A 14,716-nucleotide genomic window follows, 5' to 3' on the forward strand; every position below is an offset into this window, starting at 1 on the left:
GTTCAGCCTCCAGAACCACAGAAGGAAAGAAAGATGGGAAGAGGAGAGTGAGGAGAAGAGCAAGGGAGGGCTGGCTCAGCCTGTCCAGGGAAAGCTAAGGAAGAAGCATGGCCTTAGCGGCCTTAGTTGTGGGGACCTATTCAGAATAGCAGAGGACTCACAGAAGGATGCCTAGGTCTCCAGATTCCCACATGCCAACTGCCTTGCATATGAGCCATCTAGAGCCTCTCTCAAGCTGGGGACCTTGCTTGTGCCCAGGATACATTTGCCATATTTATCAGTGGGTTGAGCTGCACCAGCTTGGGAGGAACCAGCAAGTGGTTGTTGCCTCTGCTCTGCTCTACTGCCTGGTATCATCCTCCCCCTGCTCAGATAGGACACGTGTCTCACCAGTGCCCAGGAGAGGGGCACAGAGGAAGCATCAGAGTAGCCCCCTAGTTAGCAATGCTTTCCAGGGCCCTGGATGGAGGCTGCTGGCACATGATCCCCAGGTGGGTGGCTGTGCAGGCTGAGATGGCAAAGAGGTCTTGCAGGAGAGGAAGCAGAGGCCCAGAGGCCCAGAGCCAGTGGAGGCTGGATAATGGTGGGAAACAGCCAGGCTTGCTGGGTCAGGAGAATGGAGGTATCACTCTGGACAGTGTGTGACGGCTCCTGGTACAGCAGAGCCCATCTAACAGGTCATGGGGCTCATCATTGTGGATAGAGAATCCTACCCTGTGCAGCATCTAGGATAGAGCAAAAGGGGGCATGTGGGTCCAGGCCTGGCTTTCAATACATGCGCCAGTCTCCCATGGCAAGGGTCACCTCAGAATGCCAGAGTGACTAAGGCAAAAGGATGTATATACACAAGGCGCCCCTTCCCAACCCATCCCCCTTTAGCACTCACAGGCAGGTCATGACATTAATCCCAATGACACTGGCTGAGGGTCCATGGCTCAGTCTTCCTGCATCAGTGGAGGCTAGCTCTGCTCAGTGTGCTGGTGCTGGTGGGGTAGTGGTGGGCATATCCAGCTGCAGCCACACACATGCTGGCCAGTGTGAGCCCAGGGCATATCTGGCTTCCTTTATGAGAGCCTCTCACCCAAATTCCACTCTAATGGTAACCACAAACATTCCAGAAGCTGCCTGTGTGCTAGTATTGAGAGACAGAGCAAGGGAATGGGGTGGGTTCTTTGTCCTGCATGTAGAGCCTGGATTCCAGCCACATGGCTTGCCAGACAGCACTGGCTATTGCATGGCAGCTGATTTTAAAGAAAAAACCCTAATGCCCAATATACTTGGATGCCATACTAGAATCCAAAGTCCTCAATGAAGCACTTCTTAATCTCCTGACTCTTCTGGTTGCAAAACACCATAAACGGGGTCAACAGTATGGAAGGCAAAGCATAGATAATATCTCAGGTGATTCCTGGGGATCCACCCTCCACCACTCCCCAGCATACTGGGGACTTTGACTGGGTCAAAGTCTGGGGGGGAGGGGGACTCTGTGTAGTGTAGATTCAAGGCACCTGGGCCTCACTTCAGGAGGACCCACCCAACTTAGTTACAAGAGGGCCAGGAAACATGAGGCACTGGAGACACACCCAGGCATCTCCTCCCTGGGGTGTACTGCGACCCTTAGGGCCAGAAGCTGCCTGCGGGTTTACTCCTGTGCAGGTGTGCTCAGCCTCAGACGGCACAGTGAAGCCTCAGACCTAGCAAAGCCCTCAGCTGAGGAAGGTGAACATCTCGGTTACCTTGTGTTGCCTCGGCCAGTCAACCTTTGGGACCTTATTTCCTCATCTTTGGCATGGGACTGTGTCTCTTGCAAGCTGCAGGTATGTTAGGGCTCTTGGACAGAACAGGCTGCAGTGAGATACATGGGGTCCCAGTCTTGTGTTGCTGGAGGAAACAACACTTGTATGTGGGCTTTTTGGATGGCAATGCTTCATGGTTTGATGGATTCAGAGCATCTGAAAATAAACTGCCTGGGCAGACAGGACAGGGCCAGGCACGTGGGGACACTCATTCCTGGGAGGTGCCACATAAAGGGTGACCTGCAATCGCCCCTGGGAAGAAGAGTCTACTGGTGCTGGTCTAAAGGAAAAACAGAAACGAGCTATTTTTAAAAACCAGGAAGCTCACAAGATGACATGAAATGCTAGAGTCATCTAGAATGTGACAAACAAGATTCTCTGGGGCACGGCAGACTCAACTGAGCTCTCTAAACCTTCCCTAGTACAGAGGTAAGATGGCGACGGGTGCCTGATGTTTTCAGCCGCCAGCCAGGCCAGGCTTTCTCCTCCAGCTTCTAAGGACTTCAACTCTTTTTTTTTTTTTTTTTGTTAAATTCATCCACTTTCGGGAGAAGGAAGTGCACACCCAGCCAGCCAGCTCCATCCTGCCCGGCGACGCTTGGGCACGGGCTTGAGTCTATTTTTGTGTTCTCAGTTCCCCATATTTTCTGCCTTTTTTTTTCTGTTTTTGTTTATTGTTTTTAAATCCTCCCTCAGTGCTTTTCCATGCATAAGTGATTCCAATTCAAGCCATTTGGAATCCAGGGAAGAAAGCCATCACTTTTATAAATCACCTCCCTCCAGTGTTCTGTCTATTGCGCCTACCCTTTCCATGTAGTACTATGATAGAGAATTCGGTCACTCTTGGCTCAAACGAGAATGCAAGATCTCCCCTTCCTGGCTGTGTAGGGACACCCACCAGGGACACCTCCATCACTAGCCGAGTGGGTCTGTGTGATAATCTGAGACATCTGGGAGATGACATGTCTTCAAGCAATGTGCTGGCGTCTCTTCCCCACATGTGTTCCTATGGCTATGGTTCTGGCTGGGATGAACGTTCTGTCTTCTGCTGGCTCTTCATGGGGCAGCTCCAGGCCTGGGCTACCTGCCATCACTGGCCCACCCAGACCCTATCCAGGTCCTGCTTAACTCCCTTAGGCCCTGTGCAGGGACCAGCCAGCTCACAGGCAGAAGGGCTCCAAGGGAAATTCAGCAATGTTTATACAAGGGCCACTTTGTACTCGGCTTGTAGCTTCATTTTAATCTTAGTATGCAGCACGCACTCAGCTGCTTCTCACCCAAGACTGACATCTTACATGCACGTGTGTTAAGCATGCTTGCTTTGTGCAGACTTCTTAGTCTGCATTCCCAGGCTGAGGGAGAGAGGTGGGGTTCTAAACAGCAGAAAATACTCATCTATCCAGTTCTCAGCAGGGGATAGAAAAAGGCAGCCAGTCACTTTGTCTCTGCAGCAGTGTATGTGCTCCAGGCTGGCCACAGTGGGCACCGGTCTTTCTGGTTCACAGGTTGGCTGCCCACCTCAAGCTCCCCTCCAGGCCTCTGTGCATGCCAACCCTCAGGGATGGCTGGTGGTGGTGGTGGTGGGTGGCAGCAATGGGAGCAACAGCAGAGCCATCCCTCAAATGCTCCCCTTGATTACAGATAGACCCATGGGGGGAACCTCTTCCTATAGAGCCCCTGCGCCAGGTGCTCCTCAGAGACCAGGTAGGCAGGGATGATCCCCCATGCCAGCAGAATGTCCCTACCCCCAACCCCCCAGTGTAGACTCTAATGAGAACAGTCCAATGCTGGGGTCCTCCTATGTTTGCAGAGAACTAGCACTGCCCTCTAAGAGCTGTCACAGAGATGCAGAGCACTGGTGCCAGGCCAAGACCCACGGAGAGCACCATACTGTGGCCTGGACCAAAGGCAGGCACTCAGCTGCTGCCTGCCTCAGCCCTGTGGGCCTAGGGTTGGGCACCAGGGCAGTAGCTATGGTGAGGGGAGGGGGAAGGAGGAGGCTAGCAGTCATTATCACGCAGACAGCACATGCTTCATTTCACTTTTTGGGTGACCAGTGTCTTGTGATGTCTGTGAACACTGTCTAGACTAGCACTTTTTAACCATGGGTTGTGACGTCAATGGAGTGGGTGAGGCCACAAAACAGTGACAAACTAAACAGAAGGGACAGAAAGCAGGTGGGAAGGGCTTCTGCTTATGGTAAGGAGGCATATCTACAATATGAGCTCTAGTTTGAAGGCTAACGATTTTCTGGGATGGGACACTGAAGGCCTTGGCCAACTCATCCAGACAGACAGGGCCTTGTGTTTGCAGAACTCTCTCACCCAAAGGCTGGCTTATTTTCCCCCTAGGAAAAGCTTTGGGAGGGGCCCCCTAGTGGTCACCAAGCATCCCTTTGGAAATAACAAGGCTGGGAAGGGGATAGGAGTTAAGGCTGGCAGCAGGCAGCTAGCCCTGGATGATATTCTCTAAAGTCTACTGGAATACTAGGCACAGAGAAGATGAACCTTGGATTCTCCTCCTCCTCCTCCTCTTCCTCCTCCACCACCATCACCCCTCTTTGCTCCCAGTCTTCTGCAGCAGGGGAAGAACCCCGGGCACAGATTCACTCTGCCTGGGACCACAATTGGCAGTCTAACCCACAACTAGAACAGGCACAATCAATTTATCCAATGCAGGGCTCAAGAGATGCAGGGTCTTGCTAAAGCCCTTGGTATCTGCAGCCCAGGGCTGAGAATTGGCTCACCTGTGATGGCAATAGCAAGACAGCCAGGATGACACCCTGGCTCCAGCTGTGACCCAAATGGAGTGACAGCGGTACAGTTTTGGGGGCCCTTAAGTACTGACTATCCTGGAATGAAACTACCCTCATTTCTCTGGGTTTTGATGACCTCTGGACATGACCATTACCACAATAGGGAGACTGAGGAGGCTGGAGGCCACAGCAGGGATGGGAAGGGAGGAGGCACTGGCAAGCTGCTCAGTGCAGAGCTAGGATAGGCCTGTTCCTAGGTGGACTGCAGGCCCACCCTACACACCCCAGGTTAGCACAACAAAGCACAACCCAGAAAACCTGGCTGTGTCCTGAAGCTACACTGCCCTCTTCTGGCCAGTGCTGGAAAGCCCTGTACACCTCAGCCAGGCCTGGAGCACATGTACAATAATGGGTTTGGAGACAGGGCATAGCACCTCTTATAGGGTGGCAAGCAGCTGAGGAGACATGCCCCACCTGCTTCTCAAATCAGAGCCCCCACTGAGGAGACATTGTCTGTTGTTTGGGGTGAGCTTGCATAGGAGTCAGGAGAAGCAGGTGGGAGAGCCTTGCACAGGAGTGACTCAACCTGGGATGCCCTGCTTCCTGCTGGGTTTAGGCACAGTTGGTATTTTTCCTGCTGGCCAAGGTGAGGCCTTTATCTGTGGGCTTAAATGCCTACAGTCTGAGGTGGCTGTGGGAGGGCTCAGAGGGGATCTGGGGACGACTCCTTACCCAGAGCCAGTGGGCCATGGCTCCTTCCCTACTTCTCTAAGCCAGATGTGTTCACACCCACTTGCCTGGAGCTAGATGCAATGTGGAGCATCTTCTGTGGCCTCCCACTCAGGAAGGGCCTCCTGTGATCTTGTCAACACCAACATTATATGAACAAGCTGGAAGCACCAACCAGCAAGACTGCCACACTTGGCAAGCTGGGTCATCAAAGCCCTGCCTGCTTGCCTTGAAAAAGAAAACGAAGTGCAGTCGATGCTTCATGCAGGAGGTGACCTGACCAGTGGGTTCAGGGGGAACTCCAGGGACACAGCTGGAAGGTGCTCTGGGAGCCAACAGGAAACCTCTGAGAGGTTTAACAGCAGCCACAGGCCATGTACAGGCCCCCTGGCTCTGACTGAGCTGACGAGAGGCTCGGACTCTGAAGCCACACATATTCCCATGCCTTCCCTAGATCTACACAGCAGCTGGGCATTGGATCTGGCCCAGAGAAACAGGAAGAGACCTGGGAGCTACTGGCTGGGATGTGGGATGGCCTGAAGCTCTTGGCTGACAAACTTGATCTGCAGCACAGACCAGCCTGAGCAACAGCTAGACCTCATGCGTGATGACTGTGGCCCACAGCTAAGTGACCTTATCTGACTCTCAGTTCCACCTAAGGTTTACATGAGCACAGTGGTGCATGCCTGTAATCCGAGCACTTGGGAGGCCATGGTGGGGCAGAGGGGGTCCTGGTATAAATTAAGGCCAGCCTGGGCTACAGTGTGAGACTCTAGTTAAACTGTTAAAAAAAATATATTGTCCAAATAAAGTAGGCCTGATTTGTGTTCTGCCCTGGCCCAGGGCTGGAAAATGTACTTCAGAGACACGGAGAGCAGGAAGAAGCCCAGCCTTCCTGGCTTTGCAGTTCTACCTCAGCTTTCATGACTGAGCCCTTGGAGCCAGGTGATCTTGGAGCCAGGTGATCTGTCTCCCGCCCCCAGACAGAGGGAGATAGAGAACCTGAGGTGGGAGGGAGGAGCCTCTTGGCTCCTGGTGCACTTCTGTGGGTATATCCTGAGAAGCGTGGGTGCACTCACTCCTGGACTGAAAGAGATTGAAGGGGCTGCCACTTAGCACCTCCCCCTCACAGCTCTGAACCAGCTCCGACTTCCCAAAGAGCTCCATTACTGTTAACATAGCTTGCTTGTCAAAAGCTAGGTAGAACCCAGAGTCCATCCCTGTGCTTGGTGCCTGGAACACATGCCCTGTACCAGGGGGCATTCAACTTTGCGACAGCCTCCAGTTTATACATATATTCTGGTCCCCTACCTTATGATGAAGTATTGTGGCTTTATGTTAGGATAACAGTGTGATTTATTATTTACCAAACGCGCTAGGTGCTTGGCAGATCAATTTCAATAAAACAATGGATTATAAATGCCGCCAGCAATCTGGCAGTAGCAGTAATCAACAAAACATGTTCTAAATGCTGCATAATAAATTGACTATAATAAACTCATAATGATTCCACTGGCTACATTTCAAAGTTAGCACTAGAAAAACAAAATCACCAATTTGAGTTTGGCATGAACGTCCCTGGGTTTCCTCAGATCACTCCTGTCCACAGCTGTATCAGGAGACGCAGGTGCCACATGCTGCCCTTGGGGGCTGAGGTCACAGCAGCTAGGCCATGTAGAGGCCCACAGTATGTAGGCCCTGGCTGGCCCCTGCCCATCTCTGGGATTCCCAGAGGAATTCCCAGAAATGCAGATAGGGCTGGCCTTCTTACAGGGCAAGAATCCCCTTTTGGATACATAAAGTATAAAGTGGAGTAGCTGCTTCCTCTGGGGTGTGCTGAACTCAGGAAGAGCCAAATTCATGGCCAAGGTGGGCTCCAACTAGAGCTCCCTGGGGAAGGCAGGGACCTCAGCCTCTGCCCAGGACTGGGTTCTAGCATCCTGTCCTCTGGTCCTAGCCACACAGGCCAGAGCCAGAGAGCATCAGAGAAACTCTTGGAAAAGCAGTGAGAATTTGTGGTACAGGCCAAAGTGTCAGCTCCTTAGAGACAGAGGCAGGAGGATTGAAACTTCAAGTCCTGCCTAGAAGACTTAGTAAGACTGTCCCAAAATAACAAGTGAGAAGAGGGCTGGCAATAGGTATGGCTCAACACCAAATGTGCTTAAGGCCCCAGGTACCAGGGGGTGCCATGAGGCCTGGGTGAGGTGGAGAAGGTCAGAGAGGGGAAGCTTGGAGCAATCACAGAGCCTGAAAAGACTGGGTGGCCTTGCTGAGTCACATCTGAGGCAGCCACCCTGTCCCCAATCCCTATGACCACACATGCCGCAGCACCCCACTGTGTCTCAGCCACCCCAGCCCCAGCCAGCTGAGCCTGGCACCTGGAGGCAGCTCACACAGCTCTCAGGCCTAAACACAGGCCTATTCCGAGGCTCCGTGCAGACATCTGCTTTTGTGGACTTGTGCTGCTAGGCAAGCCAGGGAGACATACACTGAGGTCCTGTTGTAGTCATGGAAAGGATGGGGTGGCAACGACTGGCAGTCCTCAAAGCTGGTGTCTAGGGCTCCTCAGGTCTCTCTTCCTGGCTCCCATTTGGCTTATTGGCTTGGGCCCCAGGAAGAGGTCTTTATCAGCCTGCTCCTCATATACCCTTTCTGCCACTATCATGGGAAGTCCTGACGTATGTATGTTATCTCCACTCATAGATACGTCAACTAAGGCAAAGTGAGATGAAGTTTTCCTTACAGGAAGCTGGGCTTGAACTAGAATGTCTTGCTTGTGGGCAGACTGGCCAGTCATGTGCAGCATGGACCCTGGGATTGAGTACTTATCTCTCTCCTATTTGGTAGTCACTACTCAAAGCATGGATTCTATCTCTGCAGCTCATTAGCTGTCTGTCCTAGCACTGTGCTCCCCCTAGGTAGACATGGGCTCCCATGACCTGCAGCAGGGCCAAAGCCACACAGTGAACAGCTATCACAGGAAGCCAAGGCTGGGGGATGAGTGTAGCAAGTGGCTGAGAAGGAAACTGATGGTTCAGCATCCCCAGCTAACCCAAGAGTAGGCTGTGCCACTGCTAAGGAACCCAAACAACGTCTAAGAACCAGCTAGGCAGGGTGGTTTATGCCTGTAATCCCAGGTCCTGGAGGCAGAGGCAGGAGGACTGCTAAGTTCTTAGACAGCTCTAGCTAGACCTTCTATCAATAAAATAAAACAAAGCATAAACAGACATTTAAGAACCAGGCAGGACAGGAGCCCTTCTGGTCAGCTGATGTTCACAGCACATCTGATGGCTAAAGCAAGAGGTTGTATGGCTTGTGAGCAGGCTCCAGACTTCAAGGGCCTTAGCAGCCCGGCGTGGCTAGACCCAGTCCTAGTCACTGTCTGGTGGGGATTATGGAGTGACCATTAGGAACAGCTGTATCAATGAGTATGGATCCCTCCAAACCCAAGGATGGCAGTCCAATATGCTCTGCCCACATCTGCCCTGTGTGGCCTTGTGCGGAACTGAGGGTATGGCAGAGCCGAAGCAATGGCTAGGTGTGGTGAGGAGCCTGGTGGTCAAGGATAACAGGTTTTAGGGTGGGGAGCACCAAACACAGGGAACTTACTGGTTGGAAAGCACAGCTTGGAAGAAGCCGGGGGACAGTAAAAAAGAGCCCCTCCACCCCCTTCACAACTCCACAGGAGTTGAAATCTTGTTGGCGCTCTGCCTCATGGTGTTTGTTTATAGGGTGCAGGTCTTAGGCCTGGAGAAGTTGGCATTCAGGCTGACAGCTATAGCAGAGAAGTCTGGGCCCAAGGCTTTGCTGTAACTAACCCTCTTGGCCTCTGGCTGACCCAGATGTGGAGCATCTACCTTTGTCCTGGCTATTCACGTGCACAGTGGGGTGACGGCAGCTCAGCCTCACTTACCAAATATCTCCATCCTTGATCGTCCGGTCATTGGGGGCCCCAGCATGGCCATAGTGCAGCACGGCTGCGTTCTCACCGCTGTAAAGAGCCACAGAGGGTAGTTAGGAGCTCACTGGTACCCAGCAGGCCCTGGAGGCTGGACCAGGCCCACAGCCAGGAGGAAAGGAACACGGGGTTCCTGCCTGACAGAAAGCTGGGAGCAGCATCGTGGGTCTGACAGCTGCCTTCTGGGCTGAGGGTGTAGGCAGCGGATGCAAAGATCAGAGGCTCACAGGCCTGGAGAAGGGCTGAAGGCAGGGAAGTCTCACAGGAAGGGTGCTGGCGGTCTCTGGAACATCTTGGTCCTATCCAGGGCCAGTGGCTTCTTGTTCCCTGTTCCATGCAGCTACCCTAATGAGCTACTCTTTAGGAAGAACTTACAAGTCTCTCTCTCTCTCTCTCTCTCTCTCTCTCTCTCTCTCTCTCTCTCTCTCTCTCTCTCTGTGTGTGGTTGGAGGGGGCACCTGGGTGTAATATTTATGGCTCCATTCGGGAGTCTCAAGAATCATAAAAGTAGAAATAATGATTTTTCTCTCTATCCACCAGAGAAGCACATTTCCAAGGACTGAGATGCTCGGATGTATTATTCATGTGCAAGGATGCTCACTCGCATCAGCAAGAGTGCCAGCTTCTGTCCAGGCAACACAGGGGCCAGGCTGGAAGGACAGAGCTCCCCACTGCATGTCCTCCCATGAGCCCTGGGCCCAAGACTTACCTACAGCAGATACAGGTGTAAGAGGTGTGGCGCATGCCGCCCCTAGAGTAACAATAATGCTGGAACAGGCTGTGGAGAGAGAGACACACAGACACACATGAGCCGATACAGCCTTGCTCTTTGAATGCAGATCCCCTACCTGGACCTGCTTCTCCTGCACCCCTGAGCTGGCTGGAGTTCCCCAGTGAGTGTGAGCAGAGGCTGGCTCTGGGGCACAGACCCTTGCTGGGGAACTTGACAGCGACACTGTCAGGACTCTTGGGCAAGCAGAACACTGGAGCTTGACCCTTGGAAGACAAGCTGGGGTGAGGAACACACTTCTGTCACGCAGCCGGGGTCTCCCTGTGAATCTGTGACTAGAGCATGGCTGAGGAGCAGCATGACCCAGTGTGTTATCCTGGGCTGCCAACAGACGGGGTGGCAGGGCTGGTGTGAGTGGACAAGGCAGGGTAATCTCCAGGGAGGTGAGGAGGTTCCTGCTTAAGAAAGCGATAAGCCAGCTGGGCTTTGGGAAGCACTTATACCTTACACGCGTATGCCCAACAGTGCAGGCTGAAAGGATGGATGACCTGACCCCAGTGCCAAGGCCTGCCTTTGAGAGAGTGGGCTATCATTATAGTGTGCATAGCGACAATGAGGGCAGGAAGTGGTCCAGCCTTGTACAAAGCTCAGCAATGAGAACACATGTGTTGGGGAGGAGGCAGTCCAGATGAGGATGGACCAGACCTGTCACATCAGAAGGCTGAACTCCCAGTGCACTCAGTGGCATACACCTGTAATCGCAGTCCCTGGGACACTGAGGCAGGAGGACTGCTATGAGTTCAAAATAAGCTTGGGATACATGTCAAAATCCTGTCTTCAAAAGTCCAAAACCAACCAACCAAGAACAAACACAAGAAAGCTAGGGCCAGAGGGAGGACTCAGCCTGAGCAGCAAGCTCTGTTTTCACAGTGTAATTCCAGCATCCACAACAGAAGGCTCAAAACTGTCTGAAACGTCAGCTTCAGAAGACAGACACCTTCGTCCGACCTCCATGGGCACCAGGCATGCCTATGGTACACATACATACATGCAGCGGGCAAAAAACTCATACACATACATATAAATAAAAATCACCCTCCCCTACCCCCTTTGACAATTCCCCACTCTGAAGTCTTGGCTAGTCTGGAACTCTAGACCAGGCTGGCCTTGAACTTACAGAGATCTTCCCATCTCTACCTCCTGAGTGTTGAGACTAAAGGCAAGCTCCACCAGCCTGACATTTTTTTTTTCTTTTTTAAATAAAGAAAGCTGAATCCTAGGGAGGCTGCATTGCCCAGAGCTTTGGAATGCCTCACCCTCAGGCCCTACCCCTCCCATATGCCTTGGACCTCAGCATTAGGCCACAGGCCCAGCCTCTGCAGAACTAGCTGCTAAGGGGATGACTGTGGAGAGCTACCTTTACTCTATCTCAGAGGATCCAGTATATTCTCCCTACTGGTCCCTGATTCAACCCTGTCCCAACAAGCAAGCCAAGGTGGTCTTATCCCGCCTACTGTCACCTGCAGAGTGCTAAAGGCAACCCATGGGCACACTGAGAGGCAGCCCTGCCTGCCCTGCACGTTCTAGGCTGTTTTGGAAAGTGTCTGCGTGGAGGAGTTTAATCTTCTAGGCACCGTAAACACAAATTATGTATAATTGTTATGATTGGGTATTAAGTAGTTGTTATGCAGAAAGGGTTCTATTGGATTCGATCGGCTTTCAGACTTGCCTTGAAAAACCTCCCAGGATAATTGGGTGTCTTACAAGTGAAATGTTTCCTCAACACAAAGGATTTGAGGAGCTGTGGGAAGGTGGGGAGACACTCACTCCTTCCCTTAGCTGGTCCCATAGTCACAATGGGAGCATCTAGGCCATGAGCAGTTAGACCTTAGCCAGAGAGCTCATCCCGAGGCTCTACCTGCCCAGGCAGTCGGCCTCCCTTTATGAGCAGCCTCAGAAATAGCTCCCTCTCTGTCCGCCATGCCTCTAAGGCACCCATGGCGCTTCAGTGCTCCTCAGCTTTCAGGGACTTGGTCCTTTCGCAAACATCAGGGGGCCACATGGCCATGTTCACAGGGGTGGAGACAGATGGCCTAACCCTAACCACAGGTGCTACTGGGATTGTCTGGCTTCAGAAAGGATAGGCAGAGGGACAGCCATGCCCCTGGCATACATTTGTGGGCAGCAAATGTATTTCATCAGACGGAGCCTGGGGCCTAATCTCAGCAGAGACAACCAGCCTTCCTTGTATCCTTGGCTTCTGTGGAAGAGAAAGAGCAATGCCCAGTGCAAGATATGGTTTATAGTAGTGTCTAACAGAAAGGTAAGGAAGACCCAGTCTTCAAGGGCAAGCTTCAACCCAACAGTGGCCGTCTTCCATCCACATGTATGACTCCACATTCCCAAAAGATGGAGTTCCGTGAGTCTGCTGTTCTTCACACTGGACACGTGGTGGCTAGATGCTGCTGGTATTTTTGGGAGGTTGTGGAACCTTGGGGACATGGGGCCTGCTGGTGGACACAGGCTAACTAGGAGTGGGCCTGAGGTAACCTACCCCACCCTGAGTCCAGTTCTCCACCTGCTGATCCCTCAAGATGAGAGGGATGCCATCCAACCCTCCCGAGGCCACAGCCGGAGCTGTTTCCACTGCAAGCCTTTTCTGCCACAATGGGCTGATGGTCCCTGCACTCTGAGCCAAAACCAAGCCTTCCTCCCTTAGGCTGCTCCAGTCAGCTCTTCTGTCATGGTCATAGGAAACAGCCAAGGCAAGATCCAGCCCTACACATGCGAGTCCAGTGCTCCACTACTTGGTGTTTGGATTTTTAATTTTTTTTCGGACAGAAGTACAAGGACATATGGATGGTTTAGAGGTGATAATAAATAGACTAAGTGGCCACCACATTTTCTGCAGGCTTCTAGCCTGGTCTGTGGTGTGTAAAGGTGCCCCAGTTCTAAGGAAGGTGAGGGTGAGGCAGGGCCTGGTGAGGTAATGATGTGCTTCTGATCTGTAAGGGATAAGTACAGAGGGGCAAGTGCTTTGAACTGAGCCTCAGTTGCCACGTGGAGCAATGCAAGGCTCTGTGCAGCTTGGTCTGAGCTCAGCAGGCAGAGCTGGGATGAGCAAGCACGGGCCAGGGAGTGGAGCAGTCTGACCCCCCACATCATATGCCAGGACACTTCACAAAGGTCTCTCTGAAGCTTCATGGAAAATAGGTCAACTGGAAGGCAGAGAAGGAAGGGTCTGGCTAACTTAGCAATGGGAAGGCAACTGCTGAGGGCCCAAGTCTGTGGTCGCAATTTGCCATAGGGTGTCAGCTGCCCCTACGTTAGTGCAGTATGTGAATTGATGGAGAATTGCTGCCAGAAACTTTCCAGCCTCCCACACAGAGGTACAGCATGAAACAGCATGCAGGGCAAAAAAGCAAGGCACACAGGCCAGTCAGCCTGGGGACCAGGAAGCCACAGCTGAAGTGCCACTTGGGCACACGAGAGGCAGAGGCTTAGATCTGAGAGGTTGTCCACACATCGAGCTGGGCCTGCCTAGTGATGCACACACAAAGGCAGGGCGTGAAGCAACCAAGTAACAGAGTGCACAGCTGGAATACCTGCTGGGCTTTGCAGGGCACACGCATCTCAGGATTCAAATGCAGGCTCATTTGCTCCTGTTTCCCTGTTCAAATGGGAATGATCTTTGGGGTTTAGAAACCCCCAAGCAGGATATAAACAAAATACTCAAGCCTTTGATGGTGATACTGGAGATGTTAGCAGGAAGGCACACAAATCCAAACTGCATAGCCTCAAGAGTGGCAGCCAAGGACTACAGATACAGCCATAGCATAGGCCCTATATACACATCTGTTACCCTCAGGCCCCCAGCACATCACACACATCACACTCACACACCACATACACATGCACAGCATGGGCTTTTATACTTGTCATATACATGCCACAAACAGAATTCACACCACATATGCCATAGACAAACCAGAGTTCAGTTCTCACATATGCACATCACACACACATATCACATGTATAGTCACTTACGACACACAAATACCCACCACACATGCTATACACATCATACTCTAGATACCACAAGAGTATGTGGCACAGGCCATATATACACTTGTGATGCTCTCACACAATAGATACATATTAAACCCCACCACTATGAGCTCACAGATCTATCATGCCCTACCATTATACACTCAGCATACACACATATCATGCCCCCCCACTATAGACTCACACTCCCATCATACACCCCTACAACCACCCCACCCCACACCCACTATGAACTCACACACCCAAAATGACCAATGTATACAAAATTTTCATATACAACAAACAGCAGGTGAGACCTTCCCCAACCCAAGGATTTCTAAAAACAATGCCTAAGACCTTAAACACACAAGGTATAAGTAATACCTAAAAGGACAGCATGAAGCCGGGCAGTGGTGGCTTTAATTCCAACACTTGGGAGGCAGAGGTAAGTGGATCTCTGTGAGTTTGAGGTCAGCCTGGTCTACCAAGCAAACTCTAGGACAGCCAGTACTGTTACACAGAGAAACTCTGGAAAAAAAACCCCAAATGGACAGAATGGAAAGAACTGGAAATGACCAGTTCCCCCCCATTCGAGGATGACAGACAGCACTGACAGATCTGGGAAAACCTGTTTTTCTTCTGTAAATCTGTGATTTGCACACAGTACAGGGATGGTGCTAGATCCCACTGCTCTTCTGGAA

The 14,716-nt window shown here is 51.9% G+C and overlaps 1 protein-coding gene across 1 annotated transcript in view; it reads right to left on the bottom strand.

Moving 5' to 3' along the window:
• The window catches only part of Pepd (peptidase D), a 133,432-nt gene that overhangs the window by 13,711 nt on the left and 105,005 nt on the right, over positions 1-14,716 (bottom strand). The window contains exons 10-11 of the mRNA XM_021168233.2: positions 9,948-10,016; positions 9,194-9,271 (exon numbers count right to left, since the gene is read on the bottom strand). Coding sequence (XP_021023892.1) covers positions 9,194-9,271; positions 9,948-10,016 — 147 coding nt within the window. The remainder of the gene's footprint in view (positions 1-9,193; positions 9,272-9,947; positions 10,017-14,716) is intronic.

The sequence above is a fragment of the Mus caroli genome, unplaced genomic scaffold (genome assembly GCF_978045245.1).
Source record: "Mus caroli unplaced genomic scaffold, Mus_caroli_1 scaffold_8, whole genome shotgun sequence".
NCBI lineage: Eukaryota > Metazoa > Chordata > Mammalia > Rodentia > Muridae > Mus > Mus caroli.